The sequence below is a fragment of the Lampris incognitus genome, chromosome 8, assembly GCF_029633865.1.
Source record: "Lampris incognitus isolate fLamInc1 chromosome 8, fLamInc1.hap2, whole genome shotgun sequence".
Classification (NCBI taxonomy): Eukaryota; Metazoa; Chordata; class Actinopteri; order Lampriformes; family Lampridae; genus Lampris; species Lampris incognitus.
This window is the reverse complement of record NC_079218.1, coordinates 26,831,998-26,854,446: the sequence shown is the minus strand read 5'-3', so window position 1 is coordinate 26,854,446 and position 22,449 is coordinate 26,831,998. Positions and strand designations below refer to the sequence as shown.

Here is a 22,449-nt window from a genome sequence, read left to right as displayed (position 1 = left end):
CCTCCTCTTCCACCCCATCCCGGAGGGCCAGGGGAATGCGTCGTAGTGGCTGGATTACCGGGCGGACCGATGAGTCCACAGTAGGCTGGTGCACAAACCCAAACATACAGCCCAGTCCTCCGAACAGTTCTGGGTAACGTTCGGGCCAGGAGGTGGAGACCTGCAGGACACGCAGGCCCACCGCGTCAGTCAGTGTAAAGTCCAGGGCATGGAACAATTCTAGTCCCATGATGTTAGCCCTTTCTGTGTGATGTAGAACCTGGTTTCAGAGACGTACTGGTGATTATACTCCACAGGAAGGCAGACTACTCCCAAAGTGGTGATGGGGGCGTGGCCTTTGCCCGACAGGGAGTTGGCTGCCGCTTCCAGGGGCACGTGATGGAAAAGCCGGTCATATGTGGGTTTATTCAGCAGTGACACCTTTGCCCCCGTGTCAACAAGGAGCGGTATGTAGGCTTCGCCCATAAGGTATGTGCAGTGGCTGAATGAGGCCCGCTGGCTCTGAACTGTGTTGATAGGAACTGCAGCAGCCTGTGAGTCTGCGGGAGGGAGCGGCACCAGCATGCAAAGTGATTCCTCTTGTTGCAGTTATGACAGCGCTTGCCCAGGGCAGGATATGATTTGTCCCGAGATACATGTTTTGTGGAGCCACAGTTAGTACAACGCTTGGGCCCACTCTCCCTAGACCCCCTGTCTGCCACTCTTTGCACATCAAAATTGTCACTGTCTATGTCAGCCGCCCCTGCCGTCTCCTGGGCAACAGTCGGTACTTTAAGCAGAGACGCATTTAAGCAGTGAACTGCCGGTAGCAGTGACGTCACGGGCTCCTGCACAGCACGAGAGAACTTGTGTGCTTCCAGCAGAGCCGTTTCCAACTGCTTCCCAATCACCATAGCGTCAGATAATGTCATGGAGTCTGGTTCGAGTAACAGTCTTTCCCTCAGCTGAGCACAAGATGTTTTCTCTATTAGCTGAGCAACTATAAGTCCATCCTCCAAAGCCCCGAAGTCACAATGCTTTGCTAGCCCACGTAAGGCAGAGATGAACTGGCCAACTGACTCACCAGACTTCTGGGCTCTCTGGTGAAACTCAAACCGGTGCATGCAACGGCTCCTTCCTGAGCTGAAATGGGACTGTAATGTGTTGGCCGAGGCAGTGCCGCAAGAGCGCACACTTTCTAGCTGCTGCTAAATCCGAATGCCCTAGAGCCAGTAAATAGTAATCAAACGATGATATCCATCAGTCCCAGGGAACAGCTGAGACACCGGGAACGAGTTGGAAAGGTGGCGGTGGCGATAGAATGAAGCAAGCCATCCTTGCTCGCCAAATATTATGTTCAGTCAATGACCACACTGGGAGCCACGTTTATAACTTTTACTTAACCAACATCAACTCACGACATGCTGAATAGCATATCAGAATGTTACATATCCCTTTTTCCAAAAAGTGCTGCCTTACACGATACCAGAACAATCCTATTGGTGTAACGTTTTTGAAATACAGAACAACGCCTCTGTCACCACAACACATGCTTATTGTAGAACAACAAGCTGGGACAACATAAATTCCACATCACATATTTTATTTGGTCGATGCAATGCTGGTAGCTTGAACCTGTGCATCAAATGGAAAATGTCTCTGTATGAACATTCAGTAGGCGGGAGGTACTGGATCTCATCAAGTCATTAAGGTGCAATAACTCTGTGATGACAGATAAGGAAGACAAAGCATGAACAGGTAACTACAAAACATTACACGTAAGTGCATTCACATGATTTTTTTTTTTTTATAGGGCAGCGATCCGCCTACACCCTTACAAATGCTCACAAATCAAGAGCTTGTCTTGGTTTGACAGCGCAACCTGATCGTGTGGTATAACCAAGCTGCTGTCCGTTTGGCTGACTGTCCAGGTCTGGGGGTTCAGCAGGTTCCTGCTGATGAAACTGTGTGTTGCTGGTGCTGGGCTCCGTCTGCTGGGTGTCTGTTGCACTTGCAACTTCTTTGTTTTCGCAGAGGTGTCGGTGGTTGCATCGATAGGTCTGTCCTTCTCTGGTTTTGATGTGGTAACTTCTATCTGTGTCTGCAGGCCGTGTTACCATTGCGGGTTTCCAGGATCCATCTTCCTGCCGGAAACAAATTGGTGCACCTATGGGCAGGTGGGGCAGAGGTCTGGCAGATCTGTTATAGTATGCCTGTTGGTGGTGTTGGCATACCTCTCTCCTCTCGCGTACAGTCTGCTGGCATGTGACGTGTGGCTGCAGTTGTTTTGCCATTGCTGGCAGGATTGAACACAGCCTCCGACTCATTAGAAGCTGTGCTGGTGATTTCAGGCTGTCTACAGGTGTGTTGCGATACTCCAGTAGACTCAGGTAGGGGTCTTTGTTCTTGGCTCTGGCTTTGTCTAGTATGCATTTTGCTGTCTGGACAGTATTTTTTGTGAGGCCATTGCTCTTTGGGTAATGGGGGCTTGTGGAGGTGTGAGTGAAACCCCATGTCTCGGCGAAGTGCCGAAACTCACCTGAACTGTAGCACGGTCCACTGCCACTGATGACAGACTCAGCGATGCCATGTCGAGCCATCGCTGCCTTGAGTTTGGTGATGACAGCTGATGAAATACAGCTGCATAGTCTCTCCAACTCAAACAAAACCTGCTATAATAGTCCATTATAACAAGGTAGTCCTGTGAGTTCCATGTGAATAAGTCTGTGCCTATCATTTGCCATGGTCTCTCAGGTATGGCATGTGATAGCATGGGCTCTTTTGGGTTTGTGCTGCATTGCTCCTGGCATATGCTGCAGGCTTCCACTGCCGCCTCAATCTGTTTTCCCATGCCAGGCCAAAACAAGAGATCCCTCATTCGTTTTTTGCTTTTTTCCCCACACCCATGTGACTGGCGTGTATGCACTCTATCATGTTCGCCCTGAGCTTACAGGGAACGATGATTTTCTCACCTTTAAACAAGATGCTGTCAATTTCAGAAAGTTCGTCTCTGTGATTCCAGTATTCCTGGATGCTGGGTGGGCATCTGTTCTTGTGGCTTTTCTCAGTGCGGCAAGCTGTGGATCTAGTGTTGTTGCCTCTTTGATTTCTGTCAGTCTCTTGTCACTCACAGGGACGCTACTGAGGACCATGTGCACCTGGGCCTCCATACCTTTGTGCAGGGCGTTATCGTGGTACTCAATCAACTTTTGTGACAGTGTGTCAGCCACCGGTATCTCTTTTCCGGGGGGGTGGAGGATGTGAATGTCGTATTTTTGTAGTTGCAAGATCATCCCCTGCAGCCGTGGTGGCGCTGCTGCCAGTCGTTTTTTAAGTATTGCTTCCAATGGTTTGTGGTCTGATTCCACAATCACTTTCCAGCCATACATATACTCATGGAACCGTTTACAACCAAAGAGTACAGCATAGAGCTCCTTCTCTATCTGCATAATTCTCTTCTGTGCTGTTAAGTGATTTGGACGCATAGACAATTGGCTTGCCGTCTTGGAGCATGACAGCGCCAGGGCCACTTTTGGAAGCGTCTACTTGGAGCCATAGCTCTTTTTGGGAGTCAAAGTACGCGAATACTGAGCCAAGGTGTTGCGTTATCAGAGCTTTCATCTGTTGGAATGTTCTGTCATGATTGGCATCCAATGCAAATTCACAGTCCTGTTTTAGCAGTTTTCGTAGTGGTGCATTTACCTCGGAGCGTTGCGGAGCAAACCTGGCCAGGTAGTTGACCATCCCGAGGACTGTTTCAAGCTTCGCCTTGTTCCATGGTGGTTGCATCTCTTTGACTGCCTTCACCTTCTGTGGGTCTGGTTTTATGCCTTCACTTGAGAGTGTGAGTCTGAAGTAGCTGACCTCTGGCACACGAATGCGGCATTTGTCAGGGTTTAGCCTCACCCCTCTCTCCCTTGTGCATTTCAACATAGCCCTGAGGCGCCGGTCATGTTCCTGTTCGGTTTTGCCAAACACCAGTATGTCATCAGCTATGACTGCTATGCCGTCAAGGCCTTCATATGTTTCATCCACACGCCTCTGGAACTCGTCTTGAGCTGAAATAATGCCAAATGGCAGGCTGAGAAAGCGGTATATGCTGAACACTGTGTTGAAAGTGGTCAACAGCGATGAATCACTGCTTAATTTTATGGCCCAATAGCTTGACCTAGTATCTAAGACACTAAAAAATTGTACTCCAACAAGCTTCGTGGTGACATCCTCTAAAGTAGGAAGGGGGTAGTGAGGTCTTTGTATCGCCTTGTTAAGGGATCTGGGGTCTAAACATGCTGAGTTTTCCTGCTTTGGGCTTTTCAACTATAAAGAGTGCGTTCACCCATTCTGTGGGTTCCGTGACCTTGCAGATTATGTTATTTTTCTTCATGCTGTCGAGCTCGTCTTTTAATCTGCTGCATAGCCCGATGGGGATCCTGCGTGGTGGGCACACTACAGGCATTGCGTCTGGGGCGACGTGAAAGGTGCACTCGCCTGGAAATTCACCTATGCCTCGAAATATGTCTACGTACTCCTCCAGTATGCTCTGTGAGCCAATGTCTGTTCCCTCATTTTCCTCATTCACAGCCATCACTATTGTGACTGTGATTTAGGTCACATGTTCTCATTGCTAGAACCAGCGGGGCATTGGTGTCGACAACGTAGAAATCTAGCAACGTTAAGCTGTCCTTGTATCAACATTTTAACTGGCATGTGCCTTTCACGCTCAGTGCTCTTCCCCTGAATTCAGTGAGCATATGTGCTGCTAGTTTCAGTGCAATGTTCTTGAACAGTGTGAAATTGGTTTGTTGGAATGGTATTGGCCTGTGCCCCAGTGTCCAATTTGAATTTGACTTTTTGTGGAGGTGAGCCAATTCTTACCTGTACATAAGCCTGCTCATTGCTTTTGCCATTGTTCTCTATTGTGATGCGGTCTATGTAGACTTCTGTCTGCTCTTCGTCTGTGTTCTCTCCAATAGTGTGCACTGTACTGCAGTAAGGCTTTGTCTGTAGTGGGAATTTTGATTTGCATGCTTTTGCAAAATGATTGAATTTTTTGCATTTAATGCATTTTTTCCCCTTGGCTGGTCATACAATTTTGGCACTGTTGCCCTCCACAGTGGCTACATGCTCTGTTTGCTGTGCTACTTTCTCTTTGCTTTGTAGCTTTTTGTGCTGTTTCTAGTCTCTATTTTTTCCTGCTTACAGCATGCAGTGTCATGGCTGCTCTAGTCTTTGCTATGGCCCATAGTCTTTAGTTGTTGCTGTGCTAGCTCATGTGAACGTCCAATGTCTATGGCCCTTTTGAGCGTGAGCTCCGCACCCTGGCTGAGTAGTTTTTCTCGCACGAGGGGTGAGTTCGTGGCAAACACAATGCGGTCTCGGACCATTTCCTCGCTGTTTGAGGAGCCGCAGTCTTTTACCAACAGTTTTAGTTCTGTTACAAATTGCTCGAACGATTCGCGCTCACCCTGCATTTTTTTCATGGAATTTATATCCGGCATAAATGGGGTTGGCCTTTGGTGTGACATACTCTGTATACTTATCGTAATATGTGTTAAGCTTCCTGGCCTCTTCTCCCGTGAGCGTCCAGGCGCTGTATGTTATGTCTGCACACATCGACAGTGCTGCATTTGATTTGGTGCTGTTCTATTGTGCTGGGATCGATTAGTGATGCCTGCGGGCTCTGGGTTGTTTGATCGGGTCTGCCTTTGATGCTGGGTCAGTCTAAATAAAGAATGCCACGGAGAGGTTGTGTCGAGCGACAGCGCTGTGTCCTGACGTGATTTCTAAATACAATATTGGCGACGAGGATGGGATAATATCTCTCTCCCACCACCTGCCCCCTTCCTGGCATTACCTGGCGAGCCTCCGGTACCATGGACTCGCTGGCTACATAGTTTTGAAAATTACATCATCGCCTCAGGGCTCGACGACGTGAGCCAGGCTCGGAAGACGGCTCTGTTGCTACACTGCTTGGGAGCAGAGGGTCATCGTGTGCTCGGGACTCTGGGGAACGTCACAAGCTTTGACGAAGCTGTGGGACTTATGAGCACCCATTTCGCTGCTCCACAGAGTGCCCTCCTTCGGCGATTTATATTCCGCCAGCGACACCAACTGCCTGGTGAGTCTGTGCGGCAGTACGTAGCTAATTTGCGAGGGCTAGCTAGCTCATGCAAGTTTGGCGCGCTTCAGGACGAGATGGTTCGCGACCAGCTAATCGAACACACCAACAACGCAAAGGTGCGTGAGACTCTCCTGCTGGAAAAAGACGATCTGCTGCTGTCCAGAGCAATTACCATCGCACTACAGGTTGAGGGAGCAGCTGAGTGTGCTGCTGTGCTAAATACACAGCAAGTGGCCACCTCCAGTCAAGCTGCCAACGACTCCTCCCTCTACTCACGGCTGCCCCTCGGGACGCAACCCAGCCAGAGAGAGGCGGGCGCTGACTCCGCTGGGGACGTCTTGCAACTGCAACGACGGCGTTCTCGGCCCCGCCCTCAACAGTCCTGTGGTAACTGTGGGTCTCGGTCTCATGTTTCAAGGGCTCAGAACTGCCCTGCCCGTGGCCAGACATGCCGTAGCTGCGGTAAGCACAATCACTTTGCCAACGTCTGTCGATCTTCCCCGGCTGGGTCAGAGGGCCACACCCCCCAGTCTTCAACCGCCGTCATTCACAAGGTGAGCTCTGGGCCAGTGTCATTCAAATCATGCACAGTCAACATTAATGATGTGTGCAGACATAACAATACTCTGTATACTTATCGTAATATGTGTTAAGCTTCCTGGCCTCTTCTCCCGTGAGCGTCCAGGCGCTGTGCACATCACGTCCTTTTTCCCGATCCATAACAGGAGGTAACTGCATTTCTCCTCCTCGTTCTTTTAGCGCAGGGGGCCTGTGAACATCAACTCTGCGTGCTGCCGGAATCGTCTCCATGTTTCGGGTAAATTCGCCGAATCCCAGTCCATCCGTGGAGCTGGAACGCCGTAAGATTCCATTTTCTCGGCGACGTGTGTGTAGTCAAACCTCTACTCTGACACCATGTAGTATTTGCGCTGTGGCACAATTATAAACGTAATAAAATAATAAATGCATATTCCGGGTCGGCATTGTGCGTTTATTCATTCCACCATCTTGGATCACATGCGTAACTGCTCCAATCTCGCGGGACTTGCTGATGTCACTATTCTATGGCAAGCTGTAAGGTACAAAGGTTATGCCGGATAGCATATCAGAAAATTACAATGGCGAAATGATCCCAGCGTATGTTTACCAGCCACTGCCTTGTCAGGTCAGGATGGATTGGAAAGCCATGGAAACTTAGTATGCCGTTAAACTTCGAGCTAGCCGAACAAAGTGGGACACAGCAATGCTCCGTTATTTTGTTGTTTTTGAAAATGTTCTGTCTTTAATTTTTTTCTGCGTAGACTCATGATGATGAGCAAACTGTCACGCTAGCTAGCTAGCTCGGCGCCAGCGCTATGTAAACAAAGGGAGCGGAAACGTACAAGCAGTGCGATTTCGAAGCGGAACTACGTCACATAACCTAGTGCATGTAGTGCATCGATTGCTTGGTGATTCACTTGCCGGTGTGGCATTGCCGTGGCCGCTGAGCAATGTATTCACGTGAACTCACGTGAACGTGAAATTTTAACTTGACTTAACTCGCCCTCGCCTTGCCAAATTGGTCACTTATGGGTGTTAGCAGCCCGGTGGGAAGCAGTAAGCCAAATTCAATTAAATCCTGGAGGAATGATCATGAGAATAACCCAAATCTTGTTTGCCCAAACAAATGGCTGATCATGTTGAGAACTGCTCCCTCATTTTCATAAAGTTGACTGAACTTCAGCTATTGTCCCACCCTCTTCTCCACGCTACGAGCTTGGTTCGCGTCGCAAGATGTCCCTTGAACGAAAAACTACTGTTGCGAATTTCGGGGGACAACTCAACCACAGGAACTGCCGCGGCCGGGAAGCGAACTCGTATCGCCCGCACCGCAGGAGACATCGCTAACCGCTCAACTAAAGGATCAGCCCCGCCAGCCAGCGGCCAGCGTGTCTACTAATCCATGCACGTTACACTATCAGAAGTAGTGTAGCGAATTCGGGGGACAACGCAGCCACAGGAACTGCCGCGGCCGGGAAGCGAACCCGTATCGCCCGCACCGCAGGAGACATCGCTAACCGCTCGACTAAAGGGTCAGACCCGCCCATGTGTCTACTAACCCATCCACGTTACACTACCCCCCTCCTTCGGGAAGCGCGTTCCCGCGCTTAAGCATATCAGCTCATTTACGCCTCGGGGCGCATACGCTTCCGATGGCTCCATCCCACTTCTGACACCAATGTAGCGAATTCGGGGGACAACGCAACCACAGGAACTGCCGCGGCCGGGAAGCGAACACGTATCGCCCGCACCGCAGGAGACATCGCTAACCGCTCGACTAAAGGGTCAGACTCGCCAGCTAGCGGCCAGCGTGTCTACTAATCCATGCACGTTACACTACATTTGCAATCAATGAACTCACATGGCCTCATCATCTCTCTCTATGTGGCTGCTTTTGTAGGCGTTTCTGAGACCAGTAACTAGTGAATAGATATGTTGTGGTTACATCTGTCAAAGTTCAACGTTACGTTTTACTTGTTTAATTGTCAAGCCACTGCCTAATGCATGTCTGTGAATGTTCTCATTCATCCAGGTCATGGTTATCCAAAGGAATTGAATCAAGTGCAACTGGACTTGGTATATATCCGTGAAGACGTTTCGCCTCTCATCCAAGAGGCTTCATCAGTTCGTGCCTTTCTGACTAGACCAAGCAAGTCTGACTGGCTGATGAACGTCTTCACGGATATATTTCAAGTCCAGTTGCACTTGATTCGATTCCTTCGGACTGCCTAATGCAGGTTTCAGCCTACTTAAAAGTTTGTGTTCATTCTAGCACAGAATGGTTAAAAACAAAAGGCTTTCGCAGCAGGGATGGGTCGTACAGTTCCGGTAATCCCGAGACTGTAATTTTCTTCTCTACCATCTTGGTTGTGGTATACAGACAGTGCCTGGGCTCATTTGGACCAGTATAACTGGCCCTCGCTACTCGAGCACCATGCACATTTGCATGAATTTGAAAATGTTTGAACTTTCTACCTTTTTACTGCAATACATGCCAATTTTGCACTACCTACTATCCCACAATAACTTTGGCCATAATTATTTGCGTTCCATAGGAAATGAATGGAGGTGAATCTGGTTACTTGGTCACTTAAGTGTGGATTTGCCTAACTCAGAACACATACAGTTATGGAAATAATTGCTTTTAGTTAAAAATCGAGTTCTTCTCACTCTCCAATGCTGCAGTGGAGGTCAAAAATAAAGGCATTTCCAGGAAGAGTATTGTAACGTGCATGGATAAGTAGACACGTTGGCCCTTGGCTAACGGGTCGGACCCTTTAGTTGACTGGTTAACGTTGTCCCTTGCGGGGTGGGAGATACTGGTTCGCGTCCCGGCTGTGGCGGTTCTCGGGCTGCCCCCCGACTTTGCGAAATTGGTGTCAGAAGTGGGATGGTAAGGCCATCGGAAGCGTATGCGCCCAGAGGCGTGAAGGAGCTGATATGCTTAAGCGCGGGGACGCGTTTCCCGAAGGAGGGGGGTAGTGTAACGTGCATGGATAAGTGGACACGTTGACTAACGGGTCGGACCTTTTAGTCGACTGGTTAACGTTGTCGCTTGCGGGGTGGGAGATATGGGTTCGCGTACCGGTTGTGGCGGTTCTCGGACTGCCCCTCGAATTCGTCAGAGTATTCTTGCAAAAAATTTGATAAAAAAAAAACTTAATTAAGAAAAACAGTTCTATTATAAAAATTAAAAAAACAACAGAATCAGCCACCAGACAACATAAATTCAAATGATTACGAATGAATGGATGAATGGTGAGTTGTCTCAAACACGTAAATAAGCAGGCTATAACATACAGATAAGCCATTGCCAATAATCTGAAGTGATCAACAAATCCACACATCAAACTCAGCAAACAAATCTCCGTATGCGTCAGACTATTTGTTACATGTTCGAAAAGGAGTAGGAGGAAGTATACACCCTCACCTACTCTTAAGTTAATTCAGCTACTATACATTTCAAACTCAATTCCTACTGTACTGTATTGTTCAAATTCAATGCAAGTTGTGCTGCACAATACAAACGCAACTATTGTGAACAATAAGAGAAAAAAAGAGAGTAAAACACACCAAAAACATGAGAGAAAGAAAAAAAAAGAAAAACCCATCCTAATCCTAATGTTATGTCCCAAGAATAAACAGATCTCAGTGCTATGTAAAACCCAAATATCCACTCGGTGTCATAGAAAGAAAATTTGTAAAAAAAAGTAATAAGAAATATTTAGAGAAAAATAAAACAAACAGTTAACACTGTTAACACTTCAACATCCCTATAACCTCTTGATAATCAGACCTTTGTACTTCTTCTTGAACTGTGTAATGTTTGTACATTGTTTGAGTTCCATGCTCAAACTGTTCCACAATTTTACCCCACAGATTGAAATGCCCGTGCTCTTCAAAGTTGTACGAACACATATTTACTTGAAGTTTAATTTTCCTCTCAAATTATATTCCCCTTCTCTACCTAAGATTTTTTTTGTATATTACTCAGTAGTAGATTGTGTCTTGCTTTGAACATTATTTGTGCTGTGTTAAATTCTACTTAATCCCTGAACTTCAAGGCACTTGACTTTAAAAATAGCTTCTTGGTTTGTTCATGATATCCTACATTATTACCTATCCTTATGGCTCTTTTTTGTCATATACATAATGGTTGTAGGTTGGTTTTGAAGGTATTACCCCATACCTCCACACAGTAGTTCAGATATGGTAAAATAAATGAACAATAGAGTGTGCAATGATTTATGATCCAGAATGTGACTTGCTTTTCTCATGACTGCAATTCTCCTTACCAGCTTTGCTCGCACATATGTTATGTGAGGTTTCCAGCAAATTTTGTGGTCTAGTATCACACCTAGGAATATATTTTCATATACTCATTCTAGCTGGACATTGTCTATCACTACTTTTACTTTGGTATTTATTTTATAATTTCCAAACAACATAAACTTTGTTTTGTCCAGAGTTAAGGATAATCTATTTTTGTCAAACCACCATTTTTATTTTTTCATTTCTATTGTGGTCACCTCTAAAAGCTGCTGTAAATTCTCACCAGAACAAAATATATTCATGTCATCTGCAAATAAAACTAATTTCAATATTTTGATATCTTGCATATATAATTTAAGTACAGAATGAACAGTGTTGGACCTAAAACCGACCCCCTGGGGTACACCACAAGAAATATCCATGCATGACGATTTATGTTCACCTATCATTACAAACTGCAACCTGTTACTTAAAAAGCAATTTGTCTATTAATCTATTGTGATCAAAAGCTTTTTTTTTAGATTTATAAATATTCCCACAGCAAACGTTTTGTTTGGTTTGTTTGTTTGGTCTATGCAATTAGTTATTTCTTCAATTAATTCAGTGAGCAATCATTCAATTCATAGACAACGTTTCACTCATGGACCAACAGTCATGACAATCTGGACTGTGTTCATATTGAATATCTGTTCACATACGTCAATTCTTAACCCCTAATTCCTTTCCATTGAGCATACTTTTGGCCAGAGTGCAGGGTGATAAAGCTCCACTCCACTCAAACTCAAACACAAACACAATCACACAGTTGCACAGTCTTTTGTACCTGAGGCCATTTTAGAGCCCCCATTTCACCTAATATGCATTTCTTTGGACAGTCGGAGGAAACAGACTTAAACACAGGGAAACTGGGATTAAAGCTAAAATGCTCTTTAGTTAAGCAACAATGCTAACCATTAAGTCACCGTGCCAGTAGAGTATAGCCATCTTTTCCCTTTAATTATAAATAAGTGCTATGGCAATCATAGGCAAACTGTATGAAATGTGTACTGTTTGCAGAATCAGCATTTCATCTGGACCCTATATGGAAACAAATGGATGACAACAGAATCTCATCACAGTGTTTGCATGTACAACTCACACTTTATCTATCTGTCTAGGTCTTGTAAAACCAAAATCTGCCTACATGTTGACGTAAGCAAAAAGATTGTGTTTTGTAATGCCTATTGAGTGGGGTGCAATCAAGCAAAACAAAATAAAAAAAGATAAAAGGGTTGAGGAGTCCCATATTGTGAACAAAAGACCCAAATGCTAATTCTCCCTTGAAATCTTATCTCTCACATTTTACTGTGCTCTATTGTTACCGTATACTTTATTAAATGTTTTTGCATTTTAGAAATCTATAGACATTTACATTTATTGCAAATCCAAGTGTTCTAATCACCTGGTAATCCTTCATGTACATTTTATGTTGATGTATATTTTATGTTGCTAAAAAGAGATAGCTTGCTGTTTACAAATTAACAAAGCAGCACCCAAATGACCTCAAATGTCAACAAGTTACAGCAGTATCACGGGGGGGGGGGGGTAAATCTGTGTTAAGTACTCCGTGCTGAACAAGTGACTTCCTCTTGATCAAAATATATACAAAAAGTTCTCAGTGTTAAAAATTTGAGTTTTGGGGTACTGAGCTCAGCATTACTCAATTGCCTTCCTCTTTGTAGAGCCATGATGTTCAATTGCTAATTTATTTCACCCTCCACAAAAAAATTTATTTGATCCTACAAAAAATTAGTCATCTTGCCACGGTTGGTTGCATAGAATAAGCAAACAGGTATCATGGAGTTCAAAGTGTTCAATCAAATTAGACTAAACTGGGCTCTGCAAGTGACCTCAGTGACTGAAAATGGAATTAAAATCACAGTTCAGCAATCGAGAAACTGTTCTTCCACCTGGACTTTTCCTTCAAAACAATGGCAAGAGTTTACAGAGAACATCCATCACAGCTGTGTGGATGAAAGTAGCTTAATGATCAGAGGGTTTAAAGGAAGGCAATTAAAAAAAAACCCTGCCCACCACCAGTGGGGCCACACACACACACACACACACACACACACACACACACACACACACACACACACACAAACAATACAGAGTTTTACAGCATTGATGTGCAGGACAGAATCTCAAAATGTGTAACGTATGAGCTCTCATCATTGATAGCCTGCTGCTGTACATAATCACACCTGGATTAGTTATATGATACTCGTTTTTTGCCATCATGTGCTATTTATTGTTATCCCTTTGAATGTTCTTTTTCAAATGACAATTCACTGAAGGGCTGTCATAATAAAATTGATAGCATGGAGTTAATTTTTTTAAGACATCTGAAGCATATTCAAAGGTAGTATCGTATTTAATATGATCTGTAGTTATGATATTTGTAAAGTGTGCACATTAATTCATTGTCAGTGGTCCGTTGCTGAGTTAGGCCAGTACAATATTTAATGTAACAACTTTCATGTAAGGGTTTGTGCTACTGTAGTTTCATATTCAAACTGGACACTGGATTGTCCATATGATGTGTTTATCTTTTAAGGGACACTTCGAGTGGGAGTAAGTGACCACAGGGCCTGAATGAAAGGGAGCGAGAAGGAAGTAGTGAGTGCTGGGCTGCTGTTGTGGGCTCCATCAGGAGGTGACTGCTTGGGCCTCCTCACACTTCTGGTGCGGAGTGTGGCAGTCTTCCTTGTACCAGCAGAAACACTCTCAGAGGTGAAGAACTGGACTGTGGCCATAGTCACATCAGGCATCATGGGTGTTTCAGTAACAGGGGGTGTGTCAGTCATGTATTGGGAGTTGTTGCTCACTGCTTTGTCTGTGATGAAGATTGTGCTGGCAATAGACAGGGAGTCTGTTGGGAACCTGTGAGCCATAGCAGATGGCTTTGTCTTGGTCGAAAGGTCCTCTTCAATCATATGGTTGTCTGTGGTGTCGAGTGGTAGGGTAGTGAGTCTGACAGGAGTGGTTGCAAAGGAGTGCTGCTGTGTTGTTAAGCTCTCCCTCGTGGTATATTGGGTGTTCAGCTCAGACACATACCACCAGCCAGTGGAACTGCTTTCCGGCGGTATCGAACTCAGGTCCCGGGCACCAGCTGCCAGAGGTGGCTGGTCGTAGGATGCAAAGTGCCACCCCCCAGTCCTACCAGGGCGTGCCTCCCCACAGATAGGCTGAGTGTGGCAGGGACAGCCTAGGATGCGGGCTGGGGTACGCTGGATCCAGGACAGTAAGTAGGTGATGTTGGAGTGGAGGTGGCAGGCCCAAGGGTTGTCCCCTAGGGAGATGACCTTAAGCCCTGCCAGCCTGTCCAAAGCACCAAAAGGCAGCATAGAAAAGCGATTAGAATGCAGGTAGAAGTGAGTGAGTCGGGGAAGCCGGTCCAGAGAGTCTGGCAGCACCTGTACCAGGGTGTTGTGAGACAGGTCTACAGTCTCCAGGTGCACAGGCATGTTGGTGGGCACTGTCCAGAAGCGGTTGTGGTTGAGGTTGAGCACGCGCAGGTTGGATAAGGTGTTGTTGATAAAGACAACCCGCTCCAACTTGTTGTTGGACAGCTCCAGAAGTCGCAGGTTCCACTGATAGGCGGTATCATTCTTATCTAGCAGCCGGATACGGTTTGCACCCGCATAAAGCCGCCAGAGAGAACGGGGCAGCCCAGTGGGCAGATACGCCAGCCGGTTGTGAGACAAATCCAGGATGCGGAGGTGGGCATACACTGTTAGCTGACCGTCCAGATTGTGCAGTCGATTGTGGGATATGTTGAGGGAGTGGAGGTTGTGTTGCAGCCCATCCGGAAGCAGTCTCAGACCCTTCCAGGAACAGTCAACCTCCCTATGACTGGAGCTGCAGGAGCACATGGAGGGGCACACTGCCAGGACATGCACCCCCAGTAGCAGCACAAGCAGTAGTCCAAGCATTGTTTCCCTAGGGAAGGGCCTCGGCATCAAATGCCTGCTAACAGGCAACAGAAAAACAAAAAATAATTAACACACATTGTAATATAACTTTCTCCACACTAACACAAAAGCCATACTATCGGAGGTGGAAGTGATTGTGTTGTTCTCTGTCCTGTCAGCATGTTGGACGCTGTTGACAGGACAGAGGACAACACAGTTGAAGCACAGCAATAGTTTACTTATTCATAAATCAAACTCTCTCTTGACTATATAAACAATATGCTGCATGAATGTTTCTGGTAGAGCACTCAGCTCCACAGACAGTCTTCTCCTCGCTATGAAGCCTTGTTTTGTGTGTATGGGCCTAAACTGTGCAATAGTCCCCCATTGGAAATGAGAACAGCCACTTCAGCAGCAACTTTTAAGCGATTACTCACACTTCTTTTTAATTGCGCTTTCACCTCTGGTAACCCCTTATACTATTATTCATTAGCTCTTAATCTGACATTAATTAATTATGGGGTTTGTCTGTTTCAGTTCAACCAATATTATTTGAATCGTGCCATTGTTTTATTATTGTTATATCTTCTTTACTCTATTTTATCAAGGTATTTTTTCTAACTATTTACTGTTTGTTTTATCTAATCATTACCCTCTTTTTATCTGTGCACTTTTCATTTACTGTAAAGCACATCGCATGGTGTTTCATTGTATGAAATGTGCTAAATAAGTCAACTTTGATTGATGGAAGAAGGGGTATGTTTGCTGAGGAGGCTTAGTGACCACAGAGAGCTGTGCTGAATAAAATTAATGTGTCGTACCCTCTTTTTTGCTCCACGATCTGCCAAAAACACACAAATCCACACTCTCAGCCCCCCTTCTCCTTTTCATGCACAGACACATTCCCTCTCTGCTTCATATACTTGCATACATGCATACACCTTCCGCAATATGTGCCACACAATGCTTATCTAGCCACACATCCTAAACTGATTGCTAGAACAATGCAGGTATATGTTCAGGGATGCTGCAGTGTATGTTTCCCCATAGACAATGGGCATAACCCCTACATGAGAGGAGGTTCACTTAAGCAGAGAGGTGAAATACAATTTTTCTAAAAATGGCTTGACATCCGATTTGATCTGTAAGAAGAGAGATGTAGCCTACTTGAGAATATTGTTAATCACAAAGGATGAGAAGTCACTGTGGCCGTTTCCCCCCAGCTGGCTTGCATCAATTAGCATGTTTGTCAGCGGTTGTCAGCACAGTCCCATGCCCTTGCAGGAGAATGAGTTCAATAGATCGGTTTTATTAATGACTTTAGAGGTCTAACGCATCGACTCGTCCTGGGGTAAGCAAAGACGGTTGGCAGCTGTGCAGTGTGCAGCACAGAAATTGCTGTGTGTGGCTGTGGGGCAGGATTATTTTATATTTGTCAGGCACTCACCTCCTCATCACTCCAGTCACTTTCTTTCTCTCGTGTTTGCTGCCCGGTCCCCGGTACTCCGTTCCTCTTTTCTTCCCAGCCCTGGACAAGCTGCCGTTTTTGCTGAAGGCGGATTTCTCTCTGTTTTCTCAAATTCCCTTATTCTTGGGATTTTATTCTCAGCCTTGCTCCGATCAGTTTATTGAGGCAGCCCTCTCTCCTCTGTTGTTGGTCCTCTTGGTAGAGGAAAGGTTTAACAACGTCTCTTGTTTGTATTATTTCAGTTCAGCCTCATCAGCCACTGCAGTCCCTGCACGGATTCACAGTGTGGAGAAAGTGGAAGTGCGAATGTGTGTGTGTGTGTGTGTGTGGGGGGGGGGGTGAGTAGGCAAAGATAGAGGGGTGGGGTGGGGTTGTTAGTAGGAGAGAGAGAAGCAAGGAAATGTGGTGCATAATAGGGAGCACCCCCCTCCCTCCGCACGCCAATATATACACACACTTACACCCCTAACCACCTCATAATACACCCTTAGGGGTTGCCTCTCTGCATTTATATATCAAGTAATGTTAATATTGATAAGCAGTCTCTATATATCAATGAGTAGTCTTGGTTGGTGACAAATTTCAAACTGTGGTTGAGATAATGCTGTGGTCAGATGAAATTAGACCCAGACTTGATTGATTTGATTCATTTCCAAAGTAATACAATAGCAACAGTAGAGTGAGGCTGTGTTACTTGAAAGAGGGATTGTATTACTTTTCCGTGTGCAATGTAAGAGTCTGCTGCTAAACACTGCAGGATATATGTTGAGGACCATCCGTCCTCCGCTGCAGTGATCCACCTTGTCAACAGCAGCGCAGAGAACCCTTAAGTCTGCACTGCATTGCATTGCTTTGCTCCCTCTATCCTTTTTTTTGTTTTTTGGATGCTTATGGGCTTTAAAATGTAGTGTAAAAAACATGAAGGAACCTGCTCTGGTCAGGTGAAGCCAGGTCAGTGCTATGATCTCTGGTTAATTGCAACTCTTAAATCCACTTCAGCAAATGTGGATAAAGAGGGAATACACGGAGTAAAGAAGGATTTTTTTTTTTGGATTTTCCCTTTTTCCTCTCCAATTGTATCTGGCCAATTACCCTACTCTTCCGAGCCATCCCGGCAACTGCTCTACCCCCTCTGCCGATACGGGGAGGCCTGCAGACAACCACATGCTTCATCCGATACATGTGGAGTCACCAGCCGCTTCTTTTCACCTGACAGTAAGGAGTTTCACCAGGGGGAAGTAGCACATGGAAGGATCACGCTATTCCCCCCCCCAGTCCCCCCCAATAGGCGCCCTGACCAACCAGAGGAGGCATTAGTGCAGTGACCAGGACACATACTCACATCCGGCTTCCCACCCGCAGACACAGCCAGTTGTGTCTGTAGGGATGCCTGACGAAGCCAGAAGTAACACGGGGGCTTGAACCGGCCATTCCTGTGTCGGTAGGCAATGGAGTAGACCGCCATGCTACCCAGATGCCTAAAGATGGATTTTTAAGGCTTGAGACTACCAGAGACAAAGCTTTAAGTGCTTTTGAACAGGCTTTTTAAAAAAAAAAATATTCTGCATTCTTAGCACAAAGTCAAACACGTTTTCGGTGGGTGACGAACTCCACCAAGGTTGTCCCTTGTCTCTGATTCTGTTCGTGATATTCATGGACAGGATCTCAAGGCATAGCCAATGTGAGGATTGTGTCCATTTTTGGAACCTCAGAACGGCATCTCTGCTCTTCGCAGATGATGTGGTTTTGTTGGCTTCAGCAGAACACGACCTTCAGCGTGCACTGGGGCGGTTTGCAGCTGAGTGTGAAATGGCCAGGATGAGAGTCAGCACCTCCATTACTGAGGCCATGGTTCTCTACCAGAAAATGGTGGATTGCGCCCTCCGGGTTCGGGATGAGTTGTTGCCTCAATTAAGTATCTCGGGGTCTTGTTCATGAGTGAGGGTAGGATGGAGCAGGAGATTGACAGGCAGATTGGTGCAGCATCAGCAGTAATGTGGATGTTGTACCGGACCATTGTGGTGAAGAGGGAGCTGAGCTGGAAGGCAGAGCTCTCAATTTACCAGTCAACCTTCATTCCAACCCTCATCTGTTAAGCCCACTGAGGCAAATTTGTAATTTGGGATATTGGGCTATACGAATAAAATTGATTTGATTTGATTTGATCTATGGTTTGGGTAGTGACCGAAAGGGTGAGATTGTGGATACAAGCGGCCAGGGGCGTGGCCACGTGGGGGCCAGGGGGGCCACGGCCCCCATTCGTCAGAGCACGGTCCCCCCAGTGGCCCCCCCCGCCCCCTTCCCCTGTCCCGAGTGGGTAAAAAAAAAAAACCTGCACAGAAACAGTCAAATGGAAGCTTAAATACATGCATTATTATTACTAGCCTATTATTATTAAGTCTTGTCCTTTGCCACTAAAGTTATGAGCCTAATGGGCTATTTTTAAGGGACCACCCACTGAGCCGCACGGAATGTTTAGTGTATCAACAGCTTGGGACACAGTGCGACACTCAAGTGCAGGCACTCTGAGAAGCACTTGGAAGCTAGGATACTAAATAGTAGTTTTGACAAGTGCCACCCTAATTAAATGGTTGGCCCCAGCTGGCCCCCCCAGTAAAAAAGTCCTGGCTACGCCCCTGCAAGCGGCTGAAATTAGTTTCCTGTGTAGAGTGTCTGGGCTCAGCCTTAGAGACAGGGTGAGGAGCTCCGACATCCGGAGGGAGCTCGGAGCAGAGCCGCTGCTCTTCCGCATCGAAAGGAGCCAGTTGAGATGGTTCGGGCAACTGATTAGGATGCCTCCTGGGCGCCTTCCTTTGGAGGTTTTCTGGGCACGTCCAACTGGGAAGAGACCCCGGGGTAGATCCAGAACTTGCTGGAGGGTCTACATGTCCAATTTGGCCTGAGAATGCCTTGGGATCCCCCAGGAAGAGCTGGAGAGCGTTGCTGGGGAGAGGGACATCTGAAGTGCCCTACTTAGCTTGCTGCTAACACGACCCGACCCTGGAGAAGCGGTTGATGATGAGATGAGATGAGATGAGATGAGATGAACAGGCTTTGATGGTGGGACCAGGTGCACTAAAACTGCAATGCTGCTCTTTTTTGCGGGGAACATCCAACAAACGGCAGACCAACTAATGAAAAAGATCTAATGGCAAAAGAAGTCAAAGGAGACGGACACAGATAGACAACAGACAGTCTGCGATTTGTCAGTTCAGTGCAGCACAGGTGCTGGAACACCAATAAAACAAATACAAGAATTAAAAAAAAATGTTGACTCGGTGGTGTATGGCAGTTTGGACATTCACTTCTTTCAGCAAAAATAAAAGTAGAAAGTGCAGTTTCCGTGGACTTAAGGATAAAAAACAAATGGACTCTTAAGGGTATGGTAAATTCCAGTTTGCGCCATTTCACACCGATAGGAGGACCACGATATGGAGACAAACAACCAGATGACTCATTGCCTCCATCATGTCATGTGTCAACATCTCAGGTGACTGGCTGGTAATGTGATGGTGTGGGTTGTGTTTTCATGAGACACACTGGGCCGCTTGAACAAAGTAGAGTGACGTTTTAAATACTACAAGATATCAGAACATCTTTGCCGATAAAGTGCATTCCTTTATGGCAATAGTGTGTCTTTAAGTGCAAAATGGATTTTTATTTTTTTTTCCACCAGGATTAACGGCCAGTGCCACAAGACTGAGATTGGCCAGGAATGGTTCCACCAGTATGACAATGAATTCAGTTTAATACAGTGGCTTGTCCAATAATCACCTGATCTCAATCCAAATGAACATTGGCGGGATGAGGCTGAACAAGCTGTTCAGAATAGTGAGTCACTGTCAGTCATCTCAACACATTTATGAGAAGCACATGAGTGAGCACGAGTCAACATCCTTCTGTATTGTTTTCAACACCATTTTAAGTCCTTACTCTGGAAGATTTAGGCCAATCCAAGGCTACCGGGAGTGCAACAAATTATTAGGAAGGCATCCCCTTTTAGTGTATGTTGTAAAGTACCCAAGATATATATGATCAGCACCTCTCCCCCACTTTCCTCATCAGCTAATCTACCTTGACCTGTGTGTCCACAGGGCAGCAGAAAAAATAACCAGCTAAATCACTCCAGTTCAAGCTGAGCAACTATCAGGGCACCCAGCAAAGCATGTCCCCTTTCTTAACGTGCACATGGCCCATGTGACCCTCTTTCAACACATTTCCAACCCCTAGCCACTGCCTTCAGTGAGGGTGTGTACCTCCAGGACTGGCTCAACACAGGCACTGTTGACAATAAACCATTCGGACACCAGATGAAAGCTGCACGATAGTCATTACACCACAGAGAAGTATGTGAATAAATATCTGCCAAAGAGATCGGAAGCACTTGTGTGGCGACACCCTGAATAGGATTTTATGTGGGGCTTTGTTAGCTCTGGCTGCAGTGTTAAGGTAAAAGAGGGCATTCTTTCTGACTTCAGTGGTACTGCCCAGCGGAGGTACATTCTTCGCCTACTAATTGTGCGAGCCCTATCTCTCTCTCTCGCTCTCTCTCTCTCTCATATGCTCACCCCCCTCTTCAACACATACTGTATGCACACAACCAAAAGAGGATGGAATCAAACATCTGCTTGTAAGTGACACTGTTATTGTCGATCAGGCTTTGGTTAGTTGGTTACTTTTCTTTCAGTGTCCTTCTTTGTCTGTATAAGGATTTGTGGTACCACACATTTTACATATTTCAACACGAGAAACATGCAATATCAGAATTAAGACATTTTGGCAAAAAACAGGCCTTTTAGCCAAATTTAATAAAATCAGTCAATCAATCAACCAATCAGTCAATTTTATTGAAAATATTAAGAAAACATAAACAATAAAAACAAATAAATGAACAAATAAATGAAAACAATGAAGGCACAAGTGGTTGAACAAAAACAATAATCTATTTTCACATTTCTATCAAATATTATTTTTCAAATGAGTATTTAATTTCTCAGCCTTAGCAGTAGCGCACAGCCCCAAACGGGAATTTAAGCAAAATACAAAGCAACTTTTCAGATGCCAGCTGTGGTACATGGAAACTTTTTGAGTTGAAAAAAAGAGAAGTAACATTTATTTAAAGAGAAAGAGGAAAATACAAGGATTCATCAGTGAGCTAAGTTGAAGTAAATAGCTTCAGAATATTTGTGGCCTCACACACTATCCATCACTACACCACACCACATCCTTTGGTTCCTCTGAGGCGCTGGCAGAAGAGGCTGCCGCAGCTGGGATGAATGGAGGATCAGTAGCATCCTCAAGCTGTTTAGGCAACACCAGCAGACACGTCACTTGTAGCCCTGCTTTCTGAAACCTGCTCGGCACTGGCCATCTCTCCCTTCTGGTTCTCCTTCTCCTGCTTCTCCTCCCCCATTCTGCCATCATTGTCTTTTTTCTCTCCTTCTTCATTTGTTGCACTGGCACCCTCCTCCCCCTCTATTTGACTGATTTGAGTCATCAAAACATTGGTATGTCTGGCCTTTGACTCAGGCTTTCCTCCTTTTCTCTTTGCCGTGCCCATCCAGTATTCAGAGTTGCTAATCAGTTCACTGTCAACGAGGTTGTATTTGCTCTGCTGGCACACCTTCCATATCAAAACAAATGTCGTGACCAGCAGAGCGGTACATAATAGAATCAGGCCTCCACACACCATCAACAGTATCATGCTGGTCCTCCTGCTCAATATACAGTTCCCATCATTATTGGGCAATGAGGTGGGAGGGACTAGTGGACTATGACTAATGGGGACTTGAGACCTAGATGACTCTGCATCAACATTTTTAATGCTGCGCCGCTCGGTTAGGTTCCCAAAAGGCTCCTTGGAAGTAACCGGATCAGTATCTGAGACAGTGGAGACCTGTGCAAATGTGGTGTAAGTCACTGTTTTATACTCAGCTGTTGACTTGGGGGCAGACCCTGAGTCACTGTTGGCAACAGAAGAGAGGTCCCCGTCAGCAGTATTAGATAATAAAACTGTTCCTATGAGGTCATAGCAGCACAGCAGGAGGAGGACGTTGGTGCCTTTCATGCTGTTATCTGAAATGACATGGGAATGGAAAATTGGTTTTTGCTCAGTG

General features: G+C 45.8%; 1 protein-coding gene across 1 annotated transcript; it reads right to left on the bottom strand.

Moving 5' to 3' along the window:
- Positions 1–13,503: 13,503 nt before the first annotated feature.
- LOC130116330 (oligodendrocyte-myelin glycoprotein-like) lies at positions 13,504–14,886 on the bottom strand. Its single transcript, XM_056284250.1, has one exon. It carries the CDS (start codon positions 14,884–14,886, stop codon positions 13,504–13,506), a length of 1,383 nt encoding a protein of 460 aa, XP_056140225.1.
- Positions 14,887–22,449: the final 7,563 nt, after the last annotated feature.

What these genes read in the sequence shown, in the direction of transcription:
- LOC130116330 (XM_056284250.1), bottom strand. Translation starts at nt 14,886, where the DNA reads ATGCTTGGACTACTGCTTGTGCTGCTACTGGGGGTGCATGTCCTGGCA.